The sequence below is a fragment of the Lipotes vexillifer genome, unplaced genomic scaffold (assembly GCF_000442215.2).
Source record: "Lipotes vexillifer unplaced genomic scaffold, Lipotes_vexillifer_v1.1 scaffold543, whole genome shotgun sequence".
Lineage (NCBI taxonomy): Eukaryota > Metazoa > Chordata > Mammalia > Artiodactyla > Lipotidae > Lipotes > Lipotes vexillifer.
The window spans coordinates 4,849,269-4,858,723 of NW_006799055.1; the positions used below are offsets into that span (position 1 = coordinate 4,849,269).

The 9,455-nt window shown below is 49.1% G+C and overlaps 1 protein-coding gene across 1 annotated transcript in view; it reads left to right on the forward strand.

Moving 5' to 3' along the window:
• MIPEP (mitochondrial intermediate peptidase) overlaps positions 1-8,089 on the forward strand; it is a 133,463-nt gene extending 125,374 nt beyond the window's left edge. Inside the window, exon 20 of the mRNA XM_007471468.1 lies at positions 7,992-8,089. Coding sequence (XP_007471530.1) covers positions 7,992-8,089 — 98 coding nt within the window. The remainder of the gene's footprint in view (positions 1-7,991) is intronic.
• The last annotated feature ends 1,366 nt before the right edge of the window (positions 8,090-9,455 follow it).

A 9,455-nucleotide genomic window follows, 5' to 3' on the forward strand; every position in this document is an offset into this window, starting at 1 on the left:
GGCGGGGCTGATGCTGGGGATCCACTGAGGAATCTACACTCCAGAGTAGAAACTCATACTGGTAGAGACTTCGAGCAGATTTCAGTGGAAGAATTGAAACTGACATTTGCGAAGCACCTCCGGGAGTGCTGCCAGAGAGCGTGGAGATGGGAAAGTTTCTCCTGGTTTAACTGGATCACCTGAAAGATCCTTTGCAAGGTGTCTTGTAGTGTTTGAGTCTGTTCAGCTACCTCTAAAAGAAACTCTTCCCGTGTGACTCTTATGTAACATCACTAATAATGAAACTAGATTAAGGCATGATTATCCCTAAACCTAATTTTCTTCTTTGCTTAACAGTTCATCTTTACATTAAAGTTTGTAAGATAGAATAATCCCTCCTTAATCTCAGAATTTGCACATCTCAAAACCTTTGACTACCATGGTCAGGTTCTTTTTTGACCCCGCCACACGTCAGGGTACGTCAAGTAAGACACATTCAGTTTCTCAATCCCTCTTCTTACAGCACTGAGTATGTTTAGTTAAAGCCGTAGGGTCAGGACAGCAGCTAAACTCCACTGACATTTTCCCTTCAAGCAGTTTAAACAAAACAGAGCTTTAAAAAATTCTTAAAATCTTAAATCACACCCTCAAAGTAATTGGAATTTCAGCCCCACATTCATTTTTTTCTTCTTCCTGCACGTTTTTTTTTCACTTCAGGCTGGGAATTTATTAACACGTCGCAGTAGCCTTGTGTACCGATTTTTCCTAAGATACGACATTACCAGTAAGACTGACTTCTACGACTTTGGTATTCTCCAGTTGAACGGACAGGAGAGAGAGCAGTGCTGGCAACGCAGCAATAGTGAGAACCACTGTGCCCCCGTGCTGCGTGCTTTGCCAGGTGCCGTGCTAAGCACGTTGCACGCTTAGGTAACCTCTTCCTGCCCGAGGTCACACCGTGGCGAGCAGTAGAACCAGGATGCAAACTCAGGCCCTCCGACCCGTCCTGTGTGGACTGCTGGTCTCGTAAACTTCTCTTTCCGGTTAGGCCAGGAAGCTTTTGCTTTGGAAGTAGGTGCGTGCGTGTTGCACTGTGTCTCCCCTCTGCTCCTTCATAATTTTTCGGTGACTGAGTCGCCTGGTACGCTGATGCCCAAAGAAGATGCTGTTGTGTTCTCCGGGCAGGACATCAGAGAGAGAGAGATCTGAAAGGCCGCACATGCTAACTAGACTTGACAAGGTGTCAGCTGCCTTCCACACAGTAGTGGTTTTATGGCAGAATTAGATTTGCTGAGTGAGAATGCATGAACGCAGGGCCAACACGCTCACTGGCAGAAACCTTCTTTTCTCGCACACAGTAACAGGAATACGTGAGGAAAGCACATCAGGGAAGCAGACCTAGAATTTAGTGGCGCTATGGGACCTACCACACAGTTTCAGTAACAGGGTGGATGGCAACCCTGAATAATAGCCAAGTAAATAGAACCCCTCCGCCTTGGCTTGTCTGGATATTTACCCAGCGTGGCCTCTGCAAGAGCTGAGCGCTTTCTGGAAGAAAGCAGTGGAAGCGGGCACCTGGCTTCCCAAGGCTGATGAGGCCTCCCTTTTGTAAACGCGCTGATTTTTTCAGAGGGTGTGTACATGTTTAACGTGTGGGTGTGTTTGTTTGTTTAAGGAAGGCATGGAGCTTCAAAAGGCAAGATGTTTTGTAACCCAGAAATGTAACCGGTAAATGGAATGGTTGAATCTGACGATGAAATTAGAATAAACTGATTAGTAAACAGAGCACGCCTGTGGGCTCCCCTTGCTGGGTTAGCTCCCACCCAGCAGGAAGCCCTGCAGGCAGGGACCCCAGAGGCAGAGCCATGTCTCCAGTGTGACAGGAATTAGCCCAGCCGAGGGGGCAAGAGAGTTCTTGAGTTTGAAGGAGGAAAGGAATTTCACTTTCTGGCTGACATCTTTGTTCCCCCGAGAACTGATTGCAGATAGTGGGAACCACCTTTAGGAAATAGGTGTGGGCAGCTGCAGCCTCGCAGCCCAGGAAACTTCAAAGAAGAGAAAGATGAGCCAGCTGCCCGAGGCCTGGGAGGGACAGCTCTGGAATGAGCTCTGATCTCATAAAGTTCACTTCAGCCTCTTCAAACTGCCAGGCCAGCCTTTGTACTGGAATTCTTCATCAGTCTGAGCCAAGTTTGACACACATAATTATTTCAGCATAAAAAGCAGCCGTGAACTATCACGATGGGTTTTAGAACTGAGGGTGGTGTTGGAGACATGCAGACTCCTCACTCGTTGCCCAGTCTGTGCGGATAACCCGGTTTGGTAACAGGGGACGGAGCCACGGCAGCTGAATATGTAGGCGAATCACAGGCTCAGTAGTTTTGGTCACTTCTTTTTTAAGTTGTGGTTAAGTGTATGTAACATAAAATTTACCATTGTTGCCATTCACGGCCCTGTGCGATCATCACCGCTGTCCATCGACAGGACTTTTCCATCGTCCCAGTGAGCTCTTCTTGACAAACCTTTTATCACAGCCGCTAACAGGGAGAAAATGGATTGACTCTAGTTCCTTCTGTTTCCATCTTTCCGTAGATAAACAGTTAACTCATAAAAAGCAGATGGCAAAAGCCAGAAAAAAGCAAAGCGAGCAATGATTCATTAGCTGGGTAATTAGCTTGTGATTGTGTTTGATGATAATATCCTAAATACTTAAAGACCAGAGCTGTGAAAATCAACTTGTGCAGAAAAATAAGCAACCTCAGCCTTCAGCTCTTGAACTTCCCATCTGATGGTTACTGTTACCAGTTATGGAGCATTTTCCACGAGTTAAATGTACTTTATTTAATCCTTATAACAATCCAGCAAAGTAGATGACATTATGCCAAGTTTTATGATCTTCAAACATTATATTTCACTCTGTCAGCCTGCCTCTGCTCGGACTGCTTCTAGAAGAGGGGAGTCCCAGAAGTTACGTGACTGGTCTGAAGTCCCTAGCCAGGTGGCTGACGGGGTAGCTCAGGCCCCTGCGCCAGTGCCTTCTAAGGAAGAGTTATCTTTCCACTCTATTCCTCCTTGGTGACCCTTCAGAGGAAGACATCGGGATAGTCACGGAGGACTGAAATTTTGAACTATAAGGTGCTGTGCGGCACCGGGGAATGTTCCACTCAGCCTAAAACCCTAACCTGCCCAGCGCTTGCTCCTGCATGGCAGCTCTTCTGCTTTTCAGAGCTGGGTTGTTGTCCCCTAGATAAATGACACCTGTAGACCTTAAACAGAAACCCGACAGACATACCTTCATTTAAACCAAGTACTGGCGCTGTGTCTGAAATATGAGAGTATGGTTGCTTTCATCTCTGATTTTAAAAGAACTGGGTGTGGGGGGGTGTTTACGCGTCCCGACCACCTCAGCATTGAGGGCCTGGCCTGACAGGGGTTAGGACCACACCCACCTCCCTCTCTGGGGCAGCCGGGGACACGCGCCCAACCCATGGACCTCCCCTGCACCGTGAGGCCCACAGTCAGAAGGGTGTTCCCTTCCCCGATCCAACCAGGAAGGAACCATCTCAGGAGGACCCTGGAGCTGCTGGGGCAGTGTTCCCGCCCCCTCACCCTGCCCGCCTCCCACTGCAGCGGCCAGGGCTGCGGGCGGAGCCCTCTCTCCCCCCGCTCGGGCCAGGGCCGCTCTCCTTTCCCCACTAGTGGGCTTGGAGAGAGGGAATCTGATAGAAAGCCTGCTTGTGTGTCACCTGTTTACCTGTGGGAAAGAAAACATGGTCATTTAAATGAAAAAAACCCCACCTGCTTCTAGTCTAAACACTGAGTCTAGAAAGTTGGTCCTTAATCAGACAGAAATGTCAGTGCCCCCCGGGCACCGCTCAGCCCCTCTTCATGACGTGTGAACTAATCTTCTCATCAACGGGCAAAGAATCTCCTTGAAAGGAACAGAACCAACTTAGACTGACCAAGCAGAAAAGGAGTTTGGGGGAACTGTGCAGAGGTCGCCACGGCGTCAAAGGGAGAAGCCGAAACACAGATGAGAGCGCGCGGCTTCCGGGGCCGGCGAAGGGCGCGGACGCGCTCCTCGGGGTTGCCCGGTGCCGCGTTCAGCCGCCCCGGGAGCAGGTCCCGGAGGGGCGCAGTGGGCGCGGAGCTGGGCAGCGAGGCCTGCCCCCCAGCTGCCCCAGTGCCGGCGCCTCCGAGCAGAAGCCCCTCCTGCCTCGCGACGCAGCCTGCGACCCTCAAGACCGTAACTCAGGGCCGTCAGGCCTTTTAGGGCAGCCGCCCCGTCCTTCGAGGTCCCGGAACACGTGGTTTGAGCAGAGCAGTCAGGTCCAAAAGGTTCGGGCTTGTTCCAGTTTATATCAGTGTACCTGCCTCTCTGGTAAAACGAGGAGGAAAAGAAACTAAGTCATCCTCCGCAACTGCTGTGGCTCCGAGGAGGGCGGGCAGGTGGAAGCCCGGCTGCGCTTCCTTCTGCGAGGACTCGGCCGGCAGGCCCGGCGCACATGCCTTTCTTATATCGCCATCCACGCTTCCCTTTCAGGCGTGAAGCTGCCCTCGGTTTTGTTTTACTGTTTCAGCCCCCCGGCCCCCGACTCAGGTGATGTCCACAGAGAAACGTGTGTAAACTCACCCGCTCGTGGACTCGGCACCTCCAGCGGGGTTCCCGGGGCTCCTGCGAAATTGCACGTCTCATCACCACCCTTTTAAGACTAAGACTTGAAGACAAAGGGGACGTGTTCGTCAGCTTTTTTAAAAACCTCAGAGTTCTTGGAATCTTTTTTACCATCCACATACATAAAAGCCAGTTTCAACTTTCCTTACTCGTGGAACTGCCTGAAAACATTGTGTTTCTCTTTTAATTCTTTGTGCAGAAGTTAGTTCAGGTTGACACTTGCCAAACACTTCGATCTAATTAAAGCGAGGACACCGCAGCCATATTCCAGGAGAATCCCTGCCCCGGTAACTCCCCCATCCCCCTCGGTCTGGATTCCCTCCTCTTGAACCTTCATCTTTACCAGTCACATCACACACACAATTACTGAACCATTCACCTCTGACGGGATTTTATTTAAAACTGTCCCGCGCGTGTTATACGTTCTTCCCCGGCTGCCGCCATGACTGCCGTTCTCTGAGACGCAGAGGTGGCTGGAGGTGGGCCTCGCCGGGGGCATGTGACCCTGAGGTGCGGCCACGGAGGACAGAGCAGGGCCCCGTGCACGTGGGCAGCTTGTGGAGGGGACGTGACACTTCACAGGGACGTGAGGGCCAAGCTTGACTGCACGGGTCAGCTCCACCTCTAATGTGCTCCTCAGGGGGAGTGACCGTGTCCGTGGGTCCAGGCCTGGGCCTGCCCCGAGCTCTGTGTTCCACCGCGGAGGGCACCCAAACGTCATGAGCGGTTGGTTCCCCGGCGCTCTATTCCCGGTCACCTCCCTCCAGCCCCCAGACGCTCTGTGCGCTGCCCACCAGGTGCCTTGCCTAGGCCACCCTTTCCACTGCAAAGGCCCTAGCTTGAGCCTGAGCATTCCCCATCTCTCACGTTTCTGCAGGAGCCCATCTGCCCCACGGAGCCTTCGGAATCTCTGCCACGCACGACATCCTTCTCTCTGTTCTCCCACTGGCTGCCGTCTGTGTGCTGTTAACACCCAAAGCTGACTCTTCCCCGAATGCTTTACGTGGAAAGTTTTCAGGCATTCAGAAAAAGTCACATGAACTGTAAAACACTCATATACTTGCCCTTTAGAGTCTACACTTAACATTTTGCTCTATCTGCTTTGTCACGTATCCATCTGTCCATTCCTCCATCCACCCATCATATATACATATTTTCAAAACAAGGTGCAGACATAAGTATGTTTTACCCCAGACACTTCTGTGTGCGTATAACTAGAGTTCAGTGTTGATTGTTTCTTTTTGAGGTAACACTTACATAGGGTGAAATGCACAAATCCTTAACGTTCCATTTACTGAATTTTGACGAGGTATATACCTGGGTGTCACAAATCACGGTTCAGAAAGAGAACTTTCCCATCACACCAGGACCTTCTGGGTCGGTCACCATCCCCACTCCCGAGGGCAACCACCGTTCCAGTTTTTTTCGCCATGGGTTAGTCCGGACCTCCTTGGAAGTGAATATAAATGAAACAGGCAGCGTGTGCTTTGTGTGGGCCCTTGTGTGCAATGCACTGTGTCTGAGGCCCGCCCGAGGTGTTGTCTGGGTCGTAGTTCTTTCCTTCTCGTTGCTGGTGCCATTCCGTTGTGTGAAGGCACCGTGAACGTCCATCTGCAGCCTGGTAATGGGAGCTTGTGTCATTCCACTTTAGGCTGCTGGGAACGTGCCTGCATTTCTCTTGGCTAATACCTAGGAGGAAACAGCTGGGTCACGGGGCAGGTGTGTGCTGAGCTTTATAGAAACTGCTGGACCTTTTTCTTAAGGGCTCCTGCATCTCACCCTCTGCTCCTGCTGGACGACAAGCCATGGCGCCCAAGGCCTTGACTGCATTTGGTGTCTTCAGCCCTGGGACTTCAGCCGTCCCAGTAGAACATCATGGTGTCTCTTTGTGGCTTTTTCTTTTCCTGGATGACAGTGAATGTTGTGTGTCTTCTCAGGGCCTGTTAGTTCCGTGTTTATTCAGATATCTTTTTTTGTGAAAGGTCTGCTCAAATCTTTCGTCCATTTTTTATTTTTAAAAGTATTTTTATGATGAGTTGGAGTTCTTTATATATTCTGGATACCAGTCCTGTGTGAGATATGTGTTGTGTCAGTATTTTCTCCCATTCTGTCATTTACCTGTTCATTTTTTTTAATGGTTTCTTTGCGAGGCGGGAAGTTTTAAATTTTGATGAACTCTAATGTATCTTTTTTTCTTTTATGGTTATTACCGTCTGTGTCCTAAGAGACCTTTGCCTACCTCAGAGTCACAAAGATACTCTGTATTTTCTTCTAGACACTTAATAATTTTACCTTTTACAATTAGGTCTGTGCCCATCTCACATTGATGGTTATGTACGGTATGTGACAGGGGTCAAGGTTAACTTTCCCCATATGGCTGTGTGACAGGGGTCAAGGTTAACTTTCCCCACATGGCTGTCCAGTTCCACACGGTGTACTTCTGTGTGTCCTTCTTGCCCTCATACTGTGACTTGGCCTGGTCCTTCACACAGCACTCACTCAAGGCATGTTAACTGAATTGCACTGACGATTTAGAGGAAATAGGGACTCCAGTAATCTTTTAATGTCTTGGTGCTGGAATTCATCTTACAGGATCCGTCCCCCAAATTAAATACTGGTGAGAGAGCCCTGTTCAACCTTGAGTTAGTTAGCATTACCTGCCAAGAGTACAGGTCGGGGCCACAGGGTTGACTGCTCGAATGTTGTCTTTGGCTTCTTTGAGTGAAGAGTGGAGATAAATTCAGCTTTTTACTGAATTGCTACTATATGCTAGACAGGGTGCCTCACTTCTTTCCAATACAGCTTCTTATTCTAGCTTTACTGAAACCTTGTATGTCAGATGAGGAAATTTGAGAACCAGACATTAGGAGTTCTCCAAGACAGGCAGGCCTGGAGGAAAGCCAATAACTTGTGTCTGATATAAGTCTTCTGCAAGATAATTAACCGTTGAATGATTTTAAAGTGCACGGGACTTGATAATAACACTTGGCAGGTAATTAAACATATTAAATTCTGAATCAGCCCAAAGATAGCTGAAAAATTAAGTCTTCTGACATCACTCCAAGTGTATAGTAATATGTGCAAAATAAAAACCCCCGGGAAACATATTTGGCTCTAAATCTCTAAGCTAAGAGTTTGATTAGATAGTAAAAAAGGCATTAAAACAAGAAACAGCTTCGGGGCCCATGCACTGCCCAGGGCTTTTTGAAACGTCCTCACAGTCAAGCTCGTGGTTCACAAAGCCGAATGTCCCCTGACCGTGCAGATTTGATGTGTGTCTTCGTCCCTGTGTACTGTCTGCGGAGAATGAGCCGGCTGATCCTCTCTTCGTCCGCAGGTATGCTTCAGAAGTGTCCTTCTATCGATGACTTCGTAAATGCCCTTGTTTCCGACTTGGATATGGACTCGGAAACTTTCCTCGTGGATTCTAAATGATGGGAACACCGTGAATCCTTTAAATCAGTCACGGAGATATCAATTTTGTTGTAAATGCTACAACTTTGAACGTTTGTTTCTGATTTCAGCATTCAGTTCTGTAATGACTTATGAAAAACCTCAAACCAGTGGCACTTGGAATAAATAATTTTTTTAAATTATGCTGGCTTTTAGCCTGTTTGTTTGGCAGATTTTTGAACATAAGGAAATCCATTCAGTGAGCGAGTACAAACCAGGACACAGGGGTTAGCGTCAGGGGCCAGACACCCTCAGCCCAGCCCTGCTGCCGGTGAGCTTCTCCCTGTCCGACGACCTTTACTTGGTTAGAGACATAATAAAAAGCAAAATTATTTCAGTTTGAAGCAGTCTTCAGAAAGATTACACATATAGTTCCTCTGCATGATTTCTTATAGGTGGCTTTGAAAATGGAATAGTCAGTTACAGTGACCGAGAAACCAAGTGTGGTTTCCAAAGTATTTGTAATCGATTGCGTTGGCTTTTCCTGTGTGTTTAGGAATATACTATACAGATGGACTCAGACCAGAGGGCACCTGAACTCACACTTTTCTGACCTGACGATGAATATACAAAAATAAGTGCAGGTACAATTAGTAAATGATGTGTCAAGTCCAGCAACTGATAAATACAGAAACTGGGATTCAAACCCTGTCTTTATCCTAAACATTATTGTATCACCATGTGTTAATAACATGGTGTATCACCCTGTGTTAATAACAGAAAAGAAAGACACTGTTTAATAGGCTTTTCACACCTTCAAAGTCAAGAATTTAATTACAGGCTTTCATTTAAAATGACACCTGCTAGTGGCCTCTTCCTGCTTCTCCCTAAAAGACCAGTGATGATGCAAAAAGGCAGGATTAAAAATCCCCAAAACTAGGACACATGTCCAGCCTACTCCCAGAATCTGGAGGAATTGCTACAAGCTAGAAACAGGCAAGACAGGATGAAGAAACGTCAGTGACGCACGCGTGCCGGGTCCACCTGGATGCTGGGGTGAGGGGAGGGCCGAGCCTCCGTTCTCCCCCCGCCTCCTGCCCACACAGGCAACACGCTGGGTGCCCCGGCCCGGGAGCCGCGGCCCCGCGAACCTCCTGCGGGGCGTTAGCCACACGAGGCCAATTCTCTCTCCCAGCTCCTCCCCGTTTGGCTCTCAGTCTGTGAACACGTGGAAACCACAGTGCAGAGAATCCTTGGGCGGGAAGGAGGGCAGGCCTGCAGCAGTCGCTCCCCCGTGGGAGGTGTGGGGTGATGCCGCAGGGACAGCCGGGTGCCAGCGCCCAGGGCAGGAGCAGCTGCTTCTGTCCCCACCCACACGGTCTGTGAGCTGAGGGAGGCGACGCTCTTG